A 23790-nucleotide genomic window follows, 5' to 3' on the forward strand; every position below is an offset into this window, starting at 1 on the left:
GCTTGTTTTTAGACAACTTGCACTAAGAGCACTAATATGTCTATAATTTTTTTTTATGATGTGTTATCTGAATTTTCTCTTTTTATTTTATTAGGAGACATCCTGGGGATTTTAAAATAGTATTGTGTTTGAAATTAATGTTTTGGCTACAAATGGCAGCTATTGCAGACTCCTGCCCTGCTTCTCCACCGTGTACTTCGTCCATGTCGGCTGGGGGCGCCAAAGTTTCCCGCCTGCCTGTTTATATACCCCAGTTGAATATGCATAAGGCACGATTATCATAATGATATGTCACCGATTACAGAGCTCTGTAATGTTACTAGTAAGAATTGCTATTGTAGAGCTCGGTAATTCAATTTGTACTAGTAAGATTGTTACTAGTAACAATTATGATTAGAGAGCTCTGTAATGCAATTATAGAGCTCTGCAATTACACATATCTTAAATGTTTATTTTTACTAGTAATAAATCAATTGAAGAGCCCTGTAATTCAATTGTTACTAGTAAGAATTCCATTAGAGAGCTCTATAATCATAATTGTTACTAGTAAACATTAAATTATAGAGCTCTGTAATTGTAATTGTTACTAGTAAAAACCGAATTAGAGAGCTCTACAATCATAATTGTTACTAGTACAAATTAAATTATAGAGCTCTTTAATTGTTACTAGTAAAAATATAATTAAGACGAGTAACGCTGGAAGGTTTTTATGCTGAAACGGCCTCCCATATTAGTGTGAGAGTCTATGTGGTGGATAATGACCTCTGGTGGTGAACAAACGGAAGTTCATAGACCGGATTCATGACAAGTACCATGTACATACCGTGGTATATGAATATAGTAATCATGCAGATCTATGATATACAGTATATACCAGCTGATGTACTATAGTAATATCACAAAACATTCTGTAGAGGAGCCACTACCTTGATACAACAGTTTATTAAGTTCACCATAGTCATGTTTTATAATCATATTTTACTGGCAATTTCACTTTGTCAGGTGGAGATGAAAGGCAAAGAATGCATGAATATTTCTGAACAGTTCAGAAGAGAATCATTTATTGAACAAGCATCATTTATTTACATTAAAAATATCTAATTATAGCATATAGGCTTCAAAAACTGTATTAATATATTATATAATCAAATCAATATTTTAATCTTATATTTCATATTAGGGGTGTAAATTATTTTATTATAATTGATAGATGTGATGATCTGTGGGCTTCAGTTTTTACCTCCATCATTTAAGGATTGGCTAAATAATGGATAGAGTTTTTCAATGAAAGAGTACTGTAGATATGAGAGCTGAACTTCACATTGTAAAAAGAGACCAGACCCTCCTCATTATGAGATATAATAAGACTGGAGGAATGATGCTGAAAATACAGCTGCACATCACAGAAATAAATTACACTTTAACACAGATTCACACAGAAAACAGTTGTTTTAAATTTCACTATTTTTAGTGTATTTTTGATCAAATAAATGCAGCCTTGGGGAGCAGAAGAGACTTCATTCACAAAAATGTGAAAAATCATTATATTCCCAAATTTTGACCTTAGTTTCAAGTTTCATTTTAATTAAAAGATTAAGACACCAAACATTTTACATTAGAATAACGTGTATTCATGAACTGTTATATAAGGAAATAAGGAAGTAAATAATCACACACTCAGAGTCTATTACCACGTTTTAACCGTCGTATATCAAGAACGTCCTGCAGCAGGAAGCGAATTCTGGAAGAGGTTCTCCGCTCCTTAATAATTTTCTTCATATGGTTTAAATATTGGTCCATTCGGGGCTAAAAAGTCAAAAATATGTGCACGAGTCTTAAAAAATATATTACTGAAATATTTTAAATGATACTTTTAAATAAGCTTTAAGAACAATAGTTAAACTATATACACAACTGCTAAAAACTGCTCTTTGAGAGGCCTTAATGCTAAAGAGTCGAACTTGTAACCTGAAGGTTGCAGGTTCGAGTCTCATGTCTGGCAGGAATTGTCATGTGGGGAGAGAATGACTAGCGCTCTTTCACCCTCAATACAAAGACTGAGGTGAGACCCTTGAGCAAGGCACTGTGTGTGTGTGTGTGTGTGTGTGTATGTTTTATAATTTAAATTTTACATTGTTGTATGTTTCTGTTGTATTTATAACTTTTTATTTTTCATTAGTATCAAATGTACAATATCATTACAATATCAAATGTTTTTATTTTTATTTAGTTATGTAAAGAGCGTGTGTCACCTTGGCCATCTTGTGGTCCAGATGTTTCCAGGTGGTGGAGAGCAGGCAGCAGACACACTCCAGACTCTCTTCATCTTGTTTCGTCAGCAGTTTGACGATGCAATCGTGTATGACAGGCTCCGTCAGCATCTTCAGCTTGAACATCTCAGCGATGAACTTGATGTTGCCTAGTGACCGTCGGCGGGCTTTTTCTTTGGCATCCTCAAGATCCTCCTTCAATCTCTGCCTCTCCTCTTCCTGAAGGGGCAGAAACAGGAGGTGAAGTAATGCCTTTGAATAAATGCCTACTATGTAAATACAGAAGTATATACTGTACATATAAATACATACATATTTGCATACTCTTCTAGATATGAAACGTAATTGCAAATCATCATACTTTTAAAACACCAATCAACTTTGACGGAATGTTGTGCAATTTGACATTGCTGATTTTGAAACGATAAAGGCTGTGAATTACTTAAAAAAAAAAAACACTGCATGTGTTAGAATGAAGGGTGTTTTTTCCATGATTTAATGTTTGAAAAAATTAAGTCATTAAGCCAGCCATATATATTAGTATTGTAATTTTACAGTTTACTGCTTGTAGAATTTTGTTTGTGTTTACAATGAGCTATTATAATATTATTATTTCTTTTGTTTCAGATTTTTTAGACAATTGATTTACTGATTTATAATTGTCATGGAACGGTCTGCTACGCCCTCCTCTGGCGGCATCAGATCCCTCTCTCCTGAATATTAGGACTGCATTTCCCAGTATACCTCTCTGCAATCATCCCCGTCTAATCCTGCATAATTATTTAGATTACCTTTAGTATTATCACCTGCACCTTGTCTTTTCCACTTTATCTGGACTGCTCTCCCCTTTGTTGTTTTGTGAAGTTATGATTTACCCCTGGTCTGTATTGCTATTCTCCGTATTATCTCTGGACTCTGAAACCTGATTGATTATCCTTTGCTACTATGCCTGTGCCAAATTGCCCCTCTGTTTATGCTTCTCTGAGTTCTCTACGAACGTCTGCTTGAGTTCCCTTTTGATGCCAGCCTGAGTTTATGTCTGCTGTTCTCTGTTTAATTACCTGTATTAATAACTGCTGCAGATGGATCTAACTAAGCAAAAGTTATTAGCATTTGTATACATGTAATTATAACTTTATTCCACAAGGTGGCCAAACTTTTTGTGTACCATCAGGGCATGGTGTCACAGATGCTAACCTGACCACTAGGTGGAACAGAGCTGAAACTCTGCAGGTAGTCTCAGGTCATGTTTGTTATAACACACAACAAGTTTGGTCTCAATTTGCTTAACCATTATGGAGATTTAGCCTCACATGCATTTTTGTGTGCTTTTCGTATAATTCTTTTGCATGTTACTTAGGTTTTATGAACAATAAAAAAAAAATATATATAATAAAAAAAACTAAACCTTGTGTTTGAATTTGGAGTTCATTCAACTTGAAATTAGCCAAGGATTTTTAATTTAAATTTTCTGGCTTATGGTTCAAAAGTTATTGGCATAAACATGAGTGCAACTTTGGTCAAATGGTGGTGCTAAAGAGTTTGAGACTCTAAAGTTGTTATGGTGACATTTCTCACTGTCCTATATCAGTATGCCAAATTTCACAACTTTAACGCAAGTGGTTCTATGGGCTGCTATATACTTGTGGTGGAAGAAGCAGAAGAAAATCACGCTAATGGATACAATAGGTCCCCAAGCACCTTCGGTGCTTTGCCCCTAATTGTAAAAATTTTTCTTAAATTCTGAATTTTTTGCTTTTGATATTACAGTGAAATACTAAATTCATAATATTTCTTGTATTATTAAGTAATAATAACAATAACAACAGTTATATTTATATACAGTGCCTTGCGAAAGTATTCATTAATTAGTAAATCATTTTTTCACATTTTGCTATGTTGCTGCCTTATGTTAAAATGATTTTAGACAAATTGTGAGGAACAAGATTCTCTGGTCTGATGAACCTCAATTCTAAGCATCATGTTTTAAGAAAACCAGCTCTGCTCATCACCTGCAGAATAGCATCCCAAAACTAAAGTATGATAGAAGCAGCCATATGCTGTGGGTCTGTTTTCAGTGGAAGGGACTGAGGGACTCGTCAGAGTAGAAGAAACACTCAGTGAAGCAAAACAAAGAGATAGCCTTAATGAAAACCTAGTCCAGTGCATTTAGAACCTCAAACTGGGCAGAAGTTTCACCTTCCAACAGGACAATGAACTAAACACACAGCAAGAATGGCTTATAGACAACTCTGTGAATGTCCTTGAGTGATCCAGCCAGAGCCTGGGCTTGGACCCAATCAAACATTTCTGGAGAAACCTGAAATTGTGCGTCAGCCCCCATCAAATTATGCCAAATGATGAGTGCAAAGCTTGTTCCATCATACCAAAAGGACTTGAGACTGTAAAGGTGCTTCGACTAAATACTGAGTTAAGGGTATGAATACTTATGCAATGTACTTAATTCAGTTTTTTTTTATAAACATTTATGAAGTTTTGACAATTCTGTTTTTGATTTGTCATTATTATGTATGGAGTGTAGACTGATGTGGAAAAAATAGATTTTAAATAGTGTAACGCAAGGCAATAAAAAAAAAAGAAGGGGTTTGAATACTTTCACAAGGTACTGAATCATAAAATAGTTGGCTAAACTTTGTAGCCCAACAAACAAGCACAGCAAACTTGGAAGTTGATTATTTTATTAATTTATTTATAATAACTTTATTATATTACACTAACCCTTTTTTTTAAATAAAATTTTAATCACACTTTTAAATTAGAAAAACTGCAAAAAGACTGCCCTGCCACAACACCCTACACATCAGTCCAGGTGTGTGTGTGTGTCTGTGTTGTTCATACCCCTGTAGCAGCATCCAGTTTCTTCTGCTTTTCAAATGTTTCATCATCTTCATCCTTCTCAAAGTCCTTTTGACAACGATTCAGCAGCAGCTTCCTGAAATTCACCGTCTCTCCAGGTTTCTCCGTGGAGGGAACTTTCAGCTGTGATGAGAGACAGATGATAAAACACACACTAGATGCTGCAGGAGCTGCTTTTGTGATCACAGTGTTTGGCTCACACTTACCCCCATAAGGCAGCGGCACATGTTGGCATAGGCTTCAGAGGAGTTGGGCTCAGAGATGGCCTTCTCATAGATGAGGTGGATCACTCCTTTCAGGCGCTCCTCTGTGTCGATGGTCAGCTTCATCATCTGCTTCATCAGCGGTTGGAACATCTGCGGCGTCAGCTGATTCAACACACTCCACACACGGTTGAACAGCTCCTGCGTCTTCAAGGACTCGGGCTTGTCCTCGTCGCTGAGGCTGCTGCGCTTCACTGATGGTTTCCAGACATTCTCCGCTTTATTTAGCGTGGGACATAAAAAATCTTCATTGAGTGAAATACTTGATTTGATCTTCCACGGCTCCTTCCTGCGCTGACCTTGACTTGAACAATGAGGGCAACTCATACTAGACGGCTAGTGAGACAGAAAAGATATGCATTATACTTTTAGTTGACTGGTGCTATGTGCTGTATTAACAAAAACATGAATTCCATTAATAAAAATACTAACACTGACCAGCTACGCAATATCATGTTCATAATCGTATGTGATTCATATAATAGACGTGTTATACAAAGCTTGTCAGTGATCTACGGCCCTGTGTATTAAACCTAGGGTGACCACCTGCCAATAAGCCTAAGTGGGGACAAGGGGTATGTTTCTGAGGGACAATGTGGGATACTGTCTTGCGCGGTGGTGCCCCCACCGCATGGGCAGACTCACTGATAGTGGTTTACCCATTTCTAGCACATACCACCTTACATGGTATATTAATAATGCCCTATTCCCTTAAACATGTGTAATTGCTGATGTCAAATGCACTTTCATTTACGATTTACTTTAGCTATTTAATTTTATTTATTTTTCATTACAATTTATTCACTTTAAGAATAAATTACTGCTCATATACAGCATTCGCGTTGAACAAGAGTGAATGATTTGTCCAGGTTTTTTTTTTCTCTCTCTCATGTGTTTGTAATGTTTGGGAAGCCATAATGCGCATGCATCAACAGAAACGTTTTTTTTTTTTTTTTTTTTTTTCAGCGAACCGTGCCATCCCTATTATCTCAATAATCAATCAATTACAGGCCTAAAACTATCATGCCCAAGCAGACGGATATTAGTACATCTCATCACACCGGCACCCGCGTCTAAATCAGTTGTATGGTCTGGTCAAAAACAGCTGTGCAAGTATAAATGTCTCGTCTGTTTCGGGAGGTGCGCGCGCAGTCAGCAGAGGCTCGCACCTCCCAACTCGCACCGTAGGCTCGCACCTTTTTTTCTCCGATTTTGAAAAATCTTCGCGATCGACTTAAAATGCTTCCAAGATCGACTTGTCGACCACTCCAGATATAGATGAGCGACCAACTTTTTTTGAGCAAGCATTGATTATGCGTGACACAGTCTCAATTTGTGGGACGCATGAATTGGGCTTCAAACGCTTTGCGCGCACGCGCTACGCGGGACGGGTGTTCACCCTGATTAAACCGGCTTTACTGACGAGATGCGAATGACAATCATATATGATTTATCGTGCAGCCCTTGTTTGTTGATCACAAAGTAGAGGAATAAAACTAACATGCAGAGTGTATTCAAAGCACCAACATTACTGTCTAAAGTGTGTGGAATGGTGAGCTGTGATTGGTTGAGCGGATATTGCACTCTGCACAAATGGGAAATGGCGCTTGTCGCAGTTTGGGAATAAAGGGAGCAAACATGGCATAATAACAAATATTGGATTTTGCTTAAAATAAATAAAATGACTTCAATCCCATCCAAAAACAATACTTTTGGTGGAAACTTTTGTGTGTGTGTGTGTGTGTGTGTGTGTGTGTGTATATATATAGGTTCTGACAAATGTCTCCATCTCTCACTTGTTTAGGATGAGCTGTATCAGGATCCAGAGTCACATCCACTGAGAAAACAACAACAATTGAATCACAACTTCACAATACAGAGATATTCTGTGATAATACTGCTGCATCAACTTCAGCTTTGAAGAGACTAAAGATAATAAAACATCATCAGATCTTAAGCTTATATTTAAAGAATCTGATCAATGTATGTATTGATGTACCAGTTTGTGTTATTTTCTCATCTATAGTGTCCTTCAGTTGAGTCAGAGCTCTCCTCAGAGTTTCCAGACTCTCATGAGTCTTCATACTGATCTCAGGCCAGTTCCTGGTGTTTCTAGAGCTGCACAGGGATGAGTGAATCTATAGCAGGAGAGAGGAGAAATCCTTCAGCATGGGGAGTGTTATTGTGTGATATCCTGTATTATAATTGATCAAAGAGGTCATGTTGACTGACCTGTAGGAGATAGAGGTGATCTTCAGTGTGTGAGAGCTGCTCCAGCTCAGTGTTTCTCATTTTTAGCTCAGTGATCTCCTGCTCCAGGTTTTCAATTAGCTCTTCCTCCTGTTTCTCTGCTGCTTTCTGCTGCTCCTCCATCATCTCCAGCAGTTCAGTCTGACATCTCTCAATGGAGCAGATGAGATCAGTGAAGAGCTCGACATGAGCAGCTTTCTCCTTCTCAGTGTTTCTCTGGTCAAACAAGAGTCCACAAATTATTAGCAGTGTTTGCTAAGACAAGAATCAGTGTTACTGTTGCTCATACTTCAACTGAAGTATGAACTTCATCCTGCACCATTTGCACTGAATGATTCCTCATATCATGTTTCTTTCAATCATGTTGAGGAGATTACTGTAGTAATCTGGAAATCAGAGCCATACCTATATTCAGACTAACAGAGTGATTGCAAGCATGCAACAATAAAACAAGAAGTTACTATCAAGTAGGGTTGGGAATCGTTAGAAATTTTCCGGTTCTGGTTCTGGTTCTGGTTCTATTAAAATCATTAAACAACAATAAAAAAATTGTAGTAAGGAAAAATGCACAAAACTCAATGCTCAATACTGTTTATTACTTACTGTCAATTTAATTTAAGGGTTGTCAATGTCAAAATGCAACATATATTACAGTATACAGATCTTCATAAGTAGAGTTGGGTGTTGTTATAAATTTTCTGGTTCTTCTTCCATTTAAATTAACTATTATTATGTTTTAATTTACCTTCATTGAATGTAGTGTGGCTGGAAGGCAGTAGAAGTAATGTTGAGTAATGCTAGTCCATCAATCAGCATGTTCTTCAAAGTTAATGTTTTTACACTATCAATAACCTTATGATTTTCAAGCAGGAATAAGCTGGTTGGCCATATAGTCCCTTTAGGGCTGATATACTTGTTCGTTGTCCTAAATTAATTAAATATAAACTGTTGTAGGCCTACTTATAACCATGTATAAACATACTCCCATATTTTACAAATAATAATGTAATCAGGAGAATGTGTGCAATGAGTGGTTTCCACATTTTTTATTACTTTGTTTATCACTTTTTAAATGACCTGTACAATAAATAATCTAACCCTCATACTATTATTCTTATTATATTATTAGTCATTCAAAGCTAAATCTCATGGCCCTGACAGAGACCTGGGTCAAACCAGAAGACACTGCTACACTTGCAGCACTCTCTAATAATTTCAGGTGCTGGTCTGCTTATCTCTAAAACTTGTAAGCACTCAATGCCTGGATGTTTAAGTGGTGCCCGCAGAATAACATAGGTTTCATAGACATTTGGACAAGCTTTTGAGGCAGGCCTGACCTGTTGAAAAGAGATGGTCTTTATCTCTCCCTTGATATCACACTATAAAGACTGTGTCTGTTCCCCGAACTAGAAAATAAAAAAAATGTCCAAACCAATTTAAGAGTAACAATTTAATTGAGGTTCAACAAATAAAAAACAGATGCAATATGGATAGACAAATGATAAAGCTTGGCTCAGTGAATATCAGATCCCTTTCTACGAAAGCTCTTTTTGTAAATAATATGATCACTGATCATAATCTAGATGTGCTCTGTTTGACAGAAACCTAGCTAAAACCTGATGATTACATTATTTTAAATGAGTCCACCCACCAAGATTACTTTTAGAAACATGAGCCGCGTCAAAAAGGTAAAGGGGGAGGTGTTGCTTAAATTTATAACAACGTTTTCAGGATATCTCAGAGGGTAGGCTTCAAGTATAGCTCGTTTTAAGTAATGGTGCAGAGAAACAAATGTTAATGATAAATCCCCTGTGATGTTTGTACTGGCTACTGTATACAGGCCACCAGGCCACCATACAGACTTTATTAAAGAGCTTGATGATTTTACATCCGAGTTAGTGCTGGCTGCAGATAAAGTTTTAATAGTTGATGATTTTAATATCCATGTTGATAATGAAAAAGATGTATTGGGATCAGCATTTATAAGCATTCTGAACTCTATTGGGGTTAGACAACATGTCTCAGGACCAATGTTGTTTTCGTCAACGATGACGATAACAAAATGATTTCATTGACGCACCTTTTTTTATGACGATAACATGACGATGACTAGCTAAAAATGGCTCTAATGTGACTAAAACATGACAAGACATTTTAGAGTTTTCGTCGACGAGACGAGACGGAACGAAAATGATTATAAGTCTGACGTTCACAATGCATGTAATTTCTGCCTATTTTGGAGAAGCACTGGCTGCAGCCTGCAGATCGAGGCAGGGCTGCACCTGGGGCGGGGTTGCACATACTTTTAAATGCGCACTTGAGCAGCGCAGCACACTGTGACTCCATGTTGCTTTGAGCACATCATTCTGCACCCGCGATGTGCATACACGCTTTGTGAGCTCTGTTTTGAAGTGTTTCATATTATCATGGTTTTGCGCACTGAAAGATTATTAAAAGCCTATATTTTTATACCTAGCCCACACAATACATTTAAAATTAGCATAATTTAATTGTATATTATTTGTGTGTAGTGTAGGCTATATAAATACATACACTTCTTAGCTCTTGACATTCATATATAAATATTTGCTTCGGGGTGAGGGCTTCGATAACTCTCTCTTTTTTGACCATACATGTGTTTGCATCCCTGAATGCTTGTGTCACTTTTATTAGACTGAGTTGTATGATGTTTGTGTTTACAAATAATATGCATCTTGTTGCTGAAGTTGAAGCACAAGTTGTAGAGCATAAGTATGTGTTCCTCAATAGCTTAGGGACGTTGTTCATTGCACTTTAGCAATTTCTCAAATAAAGCCACAATTGCCAAAGTAAGAATGTTTTTATTCCTGACTTTTTTGGAGTAAAACAGTGATTCCACTGTTACCACTTTATCTGTGTGTAATGTTGTAGTAGCTCAAAATTTTTTGCTGCTTAAACTTTAAACAATTCCTTTATTACTATGATTACTGGTGAAAATAGGAAATGTGCTGAAATTTTAGAAGAGCATCAATTCATGGAAAAAATAATGGAAATATGTGGATAAAAGGTTTCTGCCCAATGCGACCATGAAGTACAGGTTGGCAGCACTGCATCTCCATCAATGAGAAAGTCTAGTGTATTATGCAAAGCTTTTAAGGTTAACTGTTGTTTTATGAATGGCAACAATCGTTTCAACCTGTCAAACCTAAGTCCATTTCCAATACTTTTTAACCTAAATGAATTAGTTAAAGACTACTTTTTTGTTTTTTACTAAAATTGACTAAAACTTGACTAAAACCTTTTTGCGTTTTCGTCGACTAAAACTTGACTAAAACCTTTTTGTGTTTTCGTCAACTAAAACTTAACTAAAACTATCAAGTTTATAAGTGACTAAAATGTGACTAAAACTAAAAAGCATTTTCGTCCAAAAGACTAAGACTAAGACTAAAACTAAAAGGGCTGCCAAAAACAACACTGCTCAGGACCTACTCATTGTCGAAATCATACTCTAGATTTAATACTGTCACATGGAATTGATGTTGATGGTGTTGAAATTATGATGTTGAAATTATTAAGTGATGATATCTCAGATCATTATTTAGTTTTGTGCAAACTCTATATAGCCAAAACTGTAAATTCCACTTCTAGTTACAAGTATGGAAGAACCATCACTTCTACTACAAAAGAGTGCTTTGTAAGTAATCTTCCTGATGTATCCGAATTCCTTAGCATATCCAAAACCTCAGAACAACTTTATGGTGTAACAAAAACTATGGACTCTCTCTTTTCTAGCATTTTAAATACAGCTGCTCCTTTACGCTTAATGAAGGTTAAGGAAAACAGTCTGACACCATGGTATAATGAGCTCATTCGCACCCTAAAGAGAGCAGCCCGGAAAATGGAGTGCAGCTGGAGGAAAACAAAACTAGAGGTATTTCAGATTACTTGGCGGGAAAGTAACCAATCCTACAGAAAAGCATTAAAACCTGCTAAATCCGATTACTTTTCTTCTCTTTTAGAAGAAAACAAACATAACCCCAGGTATTTGTTTAATACCGTGGCTAAATTAAACAAAAATAAAGCATCAACAAGTGTTGACATTTCCCAACATCACAGCAGTAATGACTTTATTAATTACGTTACTTCTTAAATCTATACTATTAAAGATAAAATTTTAACCATTCAGCCGTCAGCTATAGTATCGCATCAGACAGTGCACTACAGATCCCCTGAGGAACAGTACCACTCATTCTCTACTATAGGAGAGTAAGAATTGTATAAACTTAAACATAAATCATCTAAACCAACAACATGTATGTTAGACATGTATGGGGTGGTGTTGGCGCAGTGGATAAATCAACACGCCTCTGGCGTGAGAGACCCGGGTTAGAATCCACTGTGAGACACCAGTGTGTCCCTGAGCAAGACACTTAACCCCTAGTTGCTCCAGAGGCGTACGACATCTGACATATATATAGCAATTGTAAGTCGCTTTGGATAAAAGCGTCAGCTAAATGAATAAATGTAAATGTAGACCCTATTCCATCTAAGCTCCTAAAAGAGGTGCTTCCAGAAGTCAAAGTTCCTCTTCTGACTATTATTAATTCCTCATTGTCATTAGGATATGTCCCCAAAACCTTCAAACTGACTGTTATTAAGTCTCTCATCAAAAAAACACAACTTGACCCCAAATAACTAATTAATTATAGACCGAATCTCCCTTTTCTCGAATCTCCCTTTTCTGTCCAAGATACTAGAAAAGGTAGTATCCTCACAATTATATTCCTTCTTAGAGAAAAATGGTGTCTGTGATGACTTCCAGTCAGGATTTAAACCGTATTATAGTACTGAGACTGCTCTCTTTAGAGTTACAAATGACCTGCTCTTATCATCTGATCGTGGTTGTATCTCTCTATTGGTGCAATTGGATCTTAGTGCCGTGTTCAACACTATTGAACACAGCATTATTTTGCATATACTAAAACACTTTGTTGGCATTATTGGAAGTGTATTAGCATGGTTTAAATCATACTTATATGACCACCATCAATTCGTAGCAGTGAATGAAGAGGTATCATATCGCTCACAAGTGCAGTATGGAGTACCTCAAGGCTTAGTACTAGGGCCGTTACTCTTCACTATTTACATGTTAACCCTTGGGAGATATCATCAGGAAACATGGTGTTAGCTTTCACTGTTATGCTGATGATACTCAGCTCTATATTTCTTTGCAGCCCGGCGAAACACACCAATTTGAAAAACTAATGGAATGCAAAGTCGATATAACAAACTGGATGACGAGTAATTTCTTACTGCTAAATTCTGAAAAACAAAACAGAGGTGTTAATTATAGGACCTAAAAACTCTGCTTGTAATAACCTAGAACACTGTCTAAGACTTGATGGCTGCTTTGTCAATTCTTCGTCATCAGTTAGGAACCTAGGTGTGCTACTTGAGAGTAATCTTTCCTTAGAAAGCCATGTTTGTAGCATTTGTAAAACTGCATTTTTCCATCTCAAAAATATATCATATGCTATGCTCTCAATGCTATCCCTATGCTCTTAATGTCAAATGCAGAAATGTTAATCCATGCATGTATGACCTCAAGGTTAGACTATTATAATGCTTTATTGGGTGGTTGTTCAGCATGCTTAGTAAACAAACTACAGCTAGTCCAAAATGCAGCAGCAAGAGTTCTTACTAGAACCAGGAAGTATGACCACATTAGCCCGATCCTGTCAACACTGCACTGGCTCCCTATCAAACATCGTATAGATTTTAATATATTGCTTATTACTTATAAAGCCCTGAATGGTTTTGCACCTCAGTATTTGTATGAGCTCTTGTTACATTATAATCCTCCACGTCTGCTACATTCTCAAAATTCAGGCAATTTGAAAATACCTAGAATATCAAAATCAACTGCGGGCGGCAGATCCTTTTCCTATTTGGCGCCTAAACTCTGGAATAACCTACCTAACATTGTTTGGGAGGCAGACACTCTCTTGCAGTTTAAATCTAGATTAAAGACCCATCTCTTTAACCTGGCTTACACATAACATGCTTTTAATATCCAAATCCGTTAAAAGATTTTTAGGCTGCATTAATTAGGTAAACCAGAAACCGGAAACACTTCCCATAACACCCGATGTACTTGCTACATCATTAGAAGAATGGCATCTACGCTAATATTTGTCAGTTTCTCTCTTATTCCGAGGTCACCGTAGTCACCAGATCCAGTCCGTATCCAGATACAGATCCCCTGTAAAGACCTTGTCTCAGAGGAGCACCAGGACAAGACCACAGGTAACAGATGATTCTTCTGCACAATCTGACTTTGCTGCAGCCTGGAAGTGAACTACTGGTTTTTGTCTGGTCAGAGGAGAACTGGCCCCCAACTGAGCCTGGTTTCTCCCAAGGTTTTTTCCCTCCATTCTGTAACCCAAGGAGTTTCGATTCCTTGCCGCTGTCGCCTCTGGCTTGCTTGGTTGGGGTCACTTCATCTACAGAGATATCGTTGACTTGATTGCAAATAAATGCACAGACACTATTTAAACTGAACAGAGATGACATCACTGAATTCAGTGATGAACTGCCTTTAACTATCATTTTGCATTATTGACACACTGTTTTCCTAATGAATATTGTTCAGTTGCTTTGACACAATGTATTTTGTTTAAAGGTTCCATGACATGGATCATTTCCTTATCTTTAAATGCTTTTTCTCTTAGGTGTACTTATATTGTTAGTATGATTTTTACATTTAAAATTTAGAAATAAAAAGCATTTTTAGATACTGATATTAGCCCTCTGGCTTGAATGCTCTGTTTGAAGTGGCGTGTCTGCTGTGAGACTCAGAGTAAACCACAACTGTTGTGATGGCTGACATCGTTGCATTCGAAATGCGTTCATGTGGAACCCCTCTCAAATATAACGTTATATATATATATATATATATATATATATATATATATATATATATATATATATATATATATATTTCTTTATTTATATATATATTTTTTTTACTATTACAGTTGTCGAGATTAACGAATCGTGGAAGTGTGGATTATATAAAAAAAATGTTCGATCTTTTCCCATCACATGAAAGGCTGCAGTGATGAGCATTGAGTAGACAGAGTCTGTTTATCGCGTGGATGCAGTGATCTCGTCATTATTGCAACACGTTCTCTCACAAAATGCTTTCACCACAGCTAACAGCAAACACATGAATACAGTAAGAGCTTTGTTGTGCAGCATAACAGCTTCATTCATTGTAACGGCAGTTTGAGCAAGTGTGCAGATTTACTTGCGATGTGTAACAGCTCCGGAAAAAAAGTGAGCTTTCTTTGATCGCTCTCTGTAGTTAAATCACAATTTAAATAACAGATTTGTTTCATGCTACTAAGAGAAACAACGCAAAGTTGATCGTTTAGTCACTGGCTTGATTCACTGATGCATAAGTATTAAACGATTTAGAAAGAAAGTCTGTGTGAACTTGAATGATTAGCTACCCATCAGAAATCACTGATCACAGATCAGGCATTAATGAACATTGTTACTCACTGTTTGTGCCGGTGCTGTCGAATCCATATCATAAAAGTCTGTTTGTAATGCCTGTGCTGAATTATATGTAAATATTTGGGCAGGCAAAGCAGAGAAAGGGGAGGTAACAATTCTCGTTGCAACGTCACAACGAGGAGATTCAAGATCAGCCTGATTGAGCTTCCATTTCCTCAAAGGCAGAGAAAGATAGAAAACTCTCGATTTACACCGATTCAAATTTATAGAAACTTGGGGACCATATACAGGCTAGGGGAACTCATATTAATCTTAAAAAACCTCAGAAAGTGAAATTTTCATGTCATAGGACCTTTAAAGCATTATATAAATAAAGGTGACTTGACTTGACTTAATGTCTCCACTGCTAAAAGGAAATACTACCATAACAAAATTAACATTTTGTCTAACTCTTGCATGCTTTTTAAAACATTTTCCTTTTCTTCCTTTGTCCTCCTCCTCCACCCCTGCATCATCTGTAATAGCTGACAACTCTGCTACGTTTTTCATTAATACAATTAAATTGCCTACAAAACCACCACTGGCTCTGCACCCCTTTACCTAAATTCATTACTTCAGACTTATGTGCCCTCTAGAAGCTTGCCTTCTACAAGTGAACTTCACTTTATTGTGCCATCCCAAAGAACCACAAAGTCACTTTTATGGACTTTTAAATTAAATGTTCCCTCCTGGTGGAATGACCTCCCCAACTCAATCCGAGCAGCTAAGTCCTTAGCCATCTTCAAGAATTGGCTAAAAACACATCTCTTCCATCTTTATTTGACCCTCTAACCTTATCACCCACTAGCTTTCTAATATTTTTGTATTCTGTCTGTTTTCTTTTCATTTATTATACAATTTACAAAAGAAAAAAACAACCTCTCTGACAATAGCTTGCTCTATTCTTTTTCTATTCTGTTGTTAGGTCAGGTTGTAAGGAAGGTATTCGGTGCTGGATGAAGGTTTCCTACATGTTCGGTCTTTCAGCGCGTAGAGTTATTCAATTTAGGTTAAATTCAAATTTGACTCCATTTTATTATGACCTCGAATTTAGTTTGAAAGGCAAATTGGTTTGTTTGCCCGTCTCTAATTATTATCATTCTAAGATTTGATTATTCTATTTATTCTCTCATATTATTGTACTCGTTAATTCGGGGGCTCATATCGCTCAAAGATACCGCTTTGGCCTTAGCATATCATACGGTCACATTCTCATCAGTCTTGGTTATTAGACAGAGGTAATTGGCTAATACTTTAGATGGCCACTCCTATGCTTGCTCATTCTAATAGTACTTTTAATTAGCCCCCATAGATTTGTACACACTTGAATAAAGCAACATTATTTCTAGTCAGAGGTCACAACCACTATTATAGGTATAAGCCGACCAATATTACTTTCCCTGATAGTAGTTTTGGTATGGTCATGCCATGGTTTCCCATGTACAATTAGCCAGAGTAATATTACAATGAACAGAGGTTAGGCTCACCCTATTTAGGTTGGTTGAACAACATTCAGTTGACCTAAACGGAAATTCCTTATAAGCCCTTACAATCTAAGTACACTTAAACTAATAACAAGTGTTAGCCGAATATCTAACGATACAGTTGGTGTGCCCTATGCTCCATCTCAACTGAATTTTAGTCCGTTACTAACCTGACGCAGGAAATGCGGTAATAAGGATACAGCGTAATCTACTAGAGCCAATAACTAGAGTAAAACAGAATAGAATCAAATGTAAAAATGTATTAACAGTTAGGTAAAAATGTATTACATAGCCAATTCATAGATATCAAATCAATACAAGACATCAAATTCTCAAAGATGAATCTAAGAGTAAAAGATGCATACCTGACTATTAGAAAAATACATAGTATGAAGTGTGTGGACACTGGACACTTCATGCTATGGGCTCATTCCAGCTACAGAAGGCCTTTACTTTTTTGCTGCAGTCCTTTAAATACAGTACAGACCAAAAGTTTGGACACACCTTCTCATTCAAAGAGTTTTCTTTATTTTCATGACAATGAAAATTGTAGATTCATGCTGAAGGCATCAAAACTATGAATTAACACGTGGAATTATATACATAACAAAAAAGTGTGAAATAAAATGAAAATATGTCATATTGTAGGTTCTTCAAAGTAGCCACATTTTGCTTTGATTACTGCTTTGCACACTCTTGGCGTTCTCTTGATGAGCTTCAAGAGGCAGTCACCTGAAATGGTCTTCTAACAGTCTTGAAGGAGTTCCCAGAGAGATGCTTAGCACTTGTTGGCCCTTTTGCCTTCTGTCTGCGGTCCAGCTCACCCCTAAACCATCTGGATTGGGTTCAGGTCCGGTGACTGTGGAGGCCAGGTCATCATCACTCTCCTTCTTGCTCAAATAGCCCTTGATGCCTTCAGTGTGACTCTAAAATTTTCATAGTCATGAAAATAAAGAAAACTCTTTGAATGAGAAGGTGTGTCCAAACTATGGGTCTGTACTGTACATCAGACCAAGACAAACATTCCCAGAGATGGAGACAGGTCCCAAGCCTGGGGGATTTTACAACTCAATGGGAACAGGGGGTATTTACATGGAGGACCCTGGGAAGGGGCACTCCTATTTACAGTAGGCAAAATATCTCTTAACTCTTAGGATCTGTATTATCTTTTAATCTACTTTCGTAAGATTGAGACCATACCAGTTGCACTGAGACATTTCAAATGATACCAGACATGACTGTTAGTTCACTTGCATTGACATTTTCATTTAATAATTTTGAGCTGATTGAGTAGAAGGAAGCATGGTGAATGGATTTAAAGAGAAGAATCTTGTGTTTTGTGCTAACAAAGTTAATATCTTAAACTGCTGATATTGTTACTGTGCTAATTGATAGTGTTTTCACTATACTTTGGGTATAAATATCCAGCGCAGATTTGATGTTTAACGGCTTGTTCAGTAAATCTCAGGGCGTCTCAGTGATCAGCCGTGAAACAGTGATTCTGTTCAAATTCCCTTTAAAATCTTAAATGATTCCCTTTGAGCTAAATTGACCTGTTTCCCTTACAGATGTTACGAGGATGCTGCTAATAAAGTTTCATACGAATACACAGTGGATTCATGTTTATTATTATATTTACAATATACCACAGTGTTTATGCTAGTCGTATCATTATATTTTTTTGTATTTATGGTTCACACCTTAATTCCCGGTCCATGAAAATATTGTCTGACATTAAACCTGTCAGTGGTGCTAAAAAGGTTGGGGACTGTGCTAAATGACTAAATGTAAAGGAAATATTGATGACAATATGGGACAAATATAATGTAATTTAGTGGCGGCAGGTGCCTGCAGATGTACAGTCAGACAAAACAACATGCACAGTTATCAAAGGCGTGAGTGCGTGTACAGTTGTGGAAAATTATGTGTTTGTTAGTAAAAGACGCGTTAATTAAAGAGGCAGGGCGGTGTTTCTGTTATTTGCTTTGTGACATCCTTTACGGGAAATGCAGAATCGTCAGAACACCGGCAGTAGGCTCATCGCAGTTGGTCACGTGTCACACCAGAACCATTTTCTGAACCAAAACGTAAAAATTGCTCACGGTTCCCGTTCTTTTCAAAGAACAGAACTGGTTTTAAATAAGACCGGTTCTCGGTTCCCAACCCTAATATTAAGTAACTTACATTTTAGACAAATTATTGTCAGTTGCCTCTTTTTATATATATTTCGACCACCGAAAATAATAGTTTCAAACAAAATGGCAAAAAAATTGTAGTGGTGATTCATTGCTATTTTTAAATTAATCATTTGAGCAAATGATTCAAAATCAATGACTCAGCTATAAAAACAGTCATTTGTCGCCACCTACTGGTGTAAGAATGTATCCTTCAGAAAGAGTCACAGTAAAATCCCCACTAAAACAAAAGGTGCTTCTCAATACTTCATTGGGCTCTTCTGAAAGGGTTAAAGTGATGAACACTTTAATTCCCATGATTCTTCTGCATGTTTAATTTGTGACGCAGATGTTTTAAGATAATGCAGAAGTGTGTACTAAGGAACCGGTTTTGGTCCCTACACCCTTCATTCCTTCAAAGCTCTCACTCTGGAGGGTAAAAAAGATCATGGCACAGGGATGAACCCTTAAGAATGGACATCCACCCAACTAAACTAATGTAACTAAGTGATACATAATAAATAATTACATTTATTTAATTACATTATTTTAAACTCACTTTTCTGACTTCTGCTGAGTGTTTGATGTCTTGAATCTTCTTGATTCTGTCCTGGATCATCTGCTGCATGTCTTCATGTGTCTTCATCAGCTATAGAGAGAACAACACAGACACATGCCTCATAACAGAGATTAAACTTACAATATGTTTTCATCATGAACATTTATTTCACAAAAGGAAATAAAATCAAATTCCTCATGATAACCTCTACCTTCTTCTGTTGACTCTCCTCTTCAATAGGAACAGTGTTGTGGTTCGCGTGCTCTTTCACAGTGCAGACTGAACACACAGACGTCTGATCATCTCTACAGAACAGCTCCAGAGGTTTCTCATGTTTCTGACATATATAGTCCTCCAGATTACTCACAGGATCCATCAGTTTGTGTTTCTTCAAACCTTTCACTCTCAAATGAGGCTCGAGGTGAGTTTCACAGTAAGAGCTCTGACACACCAGACATGACTTCAGGGCTTTCAGCTTTCTTTCCTCACAGATGTCACACAGAACTTCAGGATTTTTCTCAGGACTTTTCGTTTTATAGTGCCCTACAATCTCTCGAAGTGTGGTATTAATCTTGAGATCAGGTCTTTGCTTGAATGTTTCTTTACAGTTTGGACAGCTGCAGGTCTGGCTGTTGTCCCAGTGTTCATTCAGACAGGTCTTGCAGAAGTTGTGTCCACATGGAGTGCTGACTGGATCAGTGAACACATCCAGACATATAGAGCACTGAAGCTCCTCAGTCAGTGAACCACTGGAGGATGACATTGCTGGAAAGAGACATTATTTAGAATTAGTATGAACCCCAATAATATTTTTCCCATGAATCAGTGCTTTAAGTGGGCCGGTACGCACCGGTACTCGGTACCGCCACTTCCAAATATAGCTCTTGAGCGTACCGCCACCTCTCCGTGCGCCCAGAACGTGCTTTTAGCGTACCGGTACGCTCAATTGGACACCTGTTTTAATAGAGGTTTTAATCTTTTGCCTGCACTGCCGCTTTTCAGAACGCCCTGCACAATGCAAGCTTCATAATTCGTCCCACCGAGAGCAGAGACTACATTACCCTTAAACTCTTGAGATTTATTAGTGAAAAGCGCATGCGATTGCGTCGATTTTCCCACTGTCCATGCAACAAGTTATAACAACTCAACGTAGCTGGAGAAAAATGTGTGATATGCGCACGCTCAGTTCCGTAATATTCAAAGATAGTGAACAACACCCTATATGCGCTCCTAGCTTCAGACTCTAAGTATTAAAACAACAGCACGGTCAGATTCAGATGACTGACGCTGTCTGACTCTTTACCAAGTCTGTATGATATCGTTGCAGGTCAGACGCAAGCTAATGAAGTAATGCAGCAGCGTTTTCAGGAAGGGTGACCAGACATCCCGAAAAATTCGGGACAATTCCCGAAATCTAAACTGTTGTCCAGAATCCCGAATCTGGCCCTAATTGTCCCGAAAATTATACTAAAGCAAAATCTTGAGTAGTTATTGTCTGATAAACATTAAAAACTGTTTGCTGAGGTTGAGTCGTCCTGCAACCAGCCCCCACCGGCTGCTCATTGGCTGTTCTAAAAAAAATACCGTAGGCGGCTAGGCACGAATTTAGATATTTATTTATCTAATTAGTCCATATGCACAAAGACAATACGACCGTTTTGTCCCCTTTTTGTTTGAAAGCTTGATGAAGAGAGCGCAAGTTGCTGCAGGTGCAGCTGCGATGAGGACAGTCAGTGATGCACGCGTACAGGAGTGATTGACAGTTCGGGCACTGTGTACAAAAATAAGTTTAAGCTCATTAGAGTTAAGGTCTGATTTACTCACTGTTACAACTGTCATTGTTTTTTATGTTTTTTTCTTTTAACAATGGGGATGAGGGGAGTCATAAAAAAACATGATGCGTTGGATGTGTGATGCCCACTAAAAGTGTTATCAAATTTGTGGTAGTTTCTGAAATTTTAAAATGAATGTTTTCGAATATTTGTTCAGAGGTAATTTACCTGGGTCCACCATCCTTTGACTAAGATATGTTATATAGAGGCGAGGAGTAATTGTGGAGTTCGCCAGCAGGGGGTAGTGTGGCATTTATTGTGCTCCACGGGGCTTTACGTCAGTTTTGTCCGCTTTGCGGATCTAATTACCTGAAGTATAATATGTTGACATGTCACTGAATGTTTTAATGTTCGCTAATAAAGCTATGTAATGAGTATGTGGACATAATTGTATATATGGCAGTAGCCACATTTTCGCGCCTGTTAATGTCACCTGTTAATACCAAAGTCACGTCTGAAGAGTTTTATTTTTAGCTCCTTGAACATTTTTGTAAAGTTTTAATACTCTTGAAATGTATGATATTGTGTAAAATGTGAAAGGTTAATGTTAAAAACGGAGTTTGTCAGGGTTAAAAGCTGATGTTAAAACAAATGTGATTTTTAAAAGTGGTTAAAAATAAGTTAAAAGTATGTCAGCTCATGCATTTTGGGAAGAGTAAAAAAAATACTTTTGCTGGAAGAGGAAAATGCATTTAGGAACCATATGTAAATGGTAACAAACTATGTTTTATATGTAAGTGATGACATAATCTGTGTTTTATTTTGAGTTAAAAAGATACAACTTAAAGGGTAACCGTGGTTATTGTCAGTTTGATTTATTTAATCACCCAAAACTTAAAACTCAGTATTTGCTGAAAGATGAAAAAAAAGACAAATTGTATTTCATTTTGAAGTGTTTATTTGATAGTGAACATTGTGTGTTTGTAACAGAGGAGGATTTAAAATGTGAATGTCTAATAAATCCTCTCGAGAGCGAGACGAAAAACGGATGCAGAGTTTGCCTGGTCTCAATTATTTCTCCTGTTTTCAGAGAGAGCATATAAGCTGTTTATGTGGTGCCAGCCGGTACCTGTAACAGTTTATTGGGGGCTCGTCCGGGATCACTCCCACCGTGTGGCCGGAAGCTTATCCAGTGATACTGCAACCTTGGACCAAAAGTGACCTGATGTAACCAGCGAGCTGCAGCCAGCGGAAAAAGATCTCCAGATACCATCGATGCCGTCTATGGATGAAGAAGTTACCTGTAATGAATGAAGACTAATGACTGTGCTGTGCTGAAATCAACACCCATCAAGAACAGAGCGTGAATTGTGATCCTGGGCTCTCGTGACCAAGTGCGAGGAATTGGGAAGCAGTATGGCGGATGGTGAGAGGAAAAGGTTGGTGTGGGCCATCAAAAAGACTCTTCTCACTCTCTCTGTAGATGAACTGTTCCAGATTGCCAAGTCAGTGGGTCCAGTGCCAGGAATTGACGAGTCTCGCGTCAAGTTGACTGATGAGGAGGGTTGTTTTGAGTACATTTGCAGTTTCATGTCCAGTGAGCCTTTACTGGAGTTAGAGGATTCTGGGATGGCACACTTATTAAACTTAAGGGAATTAATTGACATAGTCATTCAGGGTCGTGCTTCACAAGTTGCTGTAGCAATTGATGTATCTTGCAGCGGGGATGCAAGTCATGGTAATGTTAACCCAACTGATGATAGTGATACTACCGATATTGGGATTACTAATTCAACTCACATGACACTATCTACGGCTAGTGACACACATGACACAGAGCTGCAGAAAATACTTCCTAGTTATGAGGAGCTGTGTAAGAAAAGTATGCAGTGCACACACACACCCACTCCACAGTCTGTACCTCAGTCATCTGTAAAGATAGGATACACCACACAGAGTAGTAAAGTAGCAGGCAGCAGAGGTTTAAGTGAACACACGACACCATTAACACATGACAAGTTGTTCTCCTTAAAAGAGTTGTCTTACCTTCATCGCAGGGAACTGAAGATCCAGGGGGGTCAGATTGGGGACCAGGGGTCAGATCTAAGCTATAACAGTGTCTGTCGGCAGATGGAAGACGGTTTAAAGGAACAGTTCAGTGATGCAGAGGTTGTAAGAGCCGTCCTCAAAGTCATCAAGCCAGGAACTTTTAAAGACATGTTGATGAATAAGGATGATCTAACTGTAGAAGAGCTAAAAGCGTTCCTCCACTCCCACCTGGGGGAGCAAAGTAATACCGAGCTGTTCCAGGAGCTCATGTGCACCAAACAAAAAGACAATGAGACACCCCAACAGTTCCTATACCGAGTTATAGGACTTAAGCAGAAGATCATGCTGGCCTCCAAACATGCTGACACAGATGTCAAGTATAGTGCAAGCACAGTGCAGGATGTGTTTCTCCACACCGTATATCAGAGCCTAGGTCATAAACATGATGATGTCCGCAGAGAGCTGAAGCCATTGCTTGGGGACCCCAGAGTATCGGATGAGACAATCTTAAAACAGATGAAGAAAGTGATGTGTGATGAAAGTGAAAGGCAGC

At 37.8% G+C, this 23790-nt stretch overlaps 1 protein-coding gene across 2 annotated transcripts; it reads right to left on the reverse strand.

Moving 5' to 3' along the window:
• Nucleotides 1–918: 918 nt before the first annotated feature.
• Nucleotides 919–22452, reverse strand: LOC128015277 (E3 ubiquitin/ISG15 ligase TRIM25). 2 transcript variants are annotated; one of them, XM_052598985.1, is made up of 10 exons: nucleotides 22318–22452; nucleotides 19628–20181; nucleotides 19417–19506; nucleotides 7643–7876; nucleotides 7410–7548; nucleotides 7207–7247; nucleotides 5354–5746; nucleotides 5130–5270; nucleotides 2253–2489; nucleotides 919–1806 (listed from the first exon to the last, which is right to left on the reverse strand). In XM_052598985.1, the coding sequence occupies exons 2-10, from the start codon at nucleotides 20177–20179 to the stop codon at nucleotides 1678–1680; spliced, it is 1956 nt and encodes a 651-aa protein (XP_052454945.1). In that variant the 5' UTR covers nucleotides 20180–20181; nucleotides 22318–22452; the 3' UTR covers nucleotides 919–1677. The 2 variants fall into 2 exon arrangements, with proteins under 2 accessions (XP_052454945.1, XP_052454944.1); XM_052598984.1 differs by having other exon boundaries at nucleotides 921–1806; nucleotides 19622–20181.
• Between the last annotated feature and the right edge of the window lie 1338 nt (nucleotides 22453–23790).

The sequence above is a fragment of the Carassius gibelio genome, chromosome A6 (assembly GCF_023724105.1).
Source record: "Carassius gibelio isolate Cgi1373 ecotype wild population from Czech Republic chromosome A6, carGib1.2-hapl.c, whole genome shotgun sequence".
Classification (NCBI taxonomy): Eukaryota; Metazoa; Chordata; class Actinopteri; order Cypriniformes; family Cyprinidae; genus Carassius; species Carassius gibelio.

Excerpts from the sequence above, each read along its gene's own strand:
- LOC128015277 (XM_052598984.1), bottom strand. The coding sequence starts at position 20,179 with ATGTCATCCTCCAGTGGTTCACTGACTGAGGAGCTTCAGTGCTCTATA. Across the intron at positions 7,877-19,416 it reads ACTCAGCAGAAGTCAGAAAA|AGAAACACTGAGAAGGAGAA; the intron begins GTGAGTTTAAAA and ends TTGTTTGACCAG. Across the intron at positions 7,549-7,642 it reads ATCACCTCTATCTCCTACAG|ATTCACTCATCCCTGTGCAG; the intron begins GTCAGTCAACAT and ends CTCCTGCTATAG.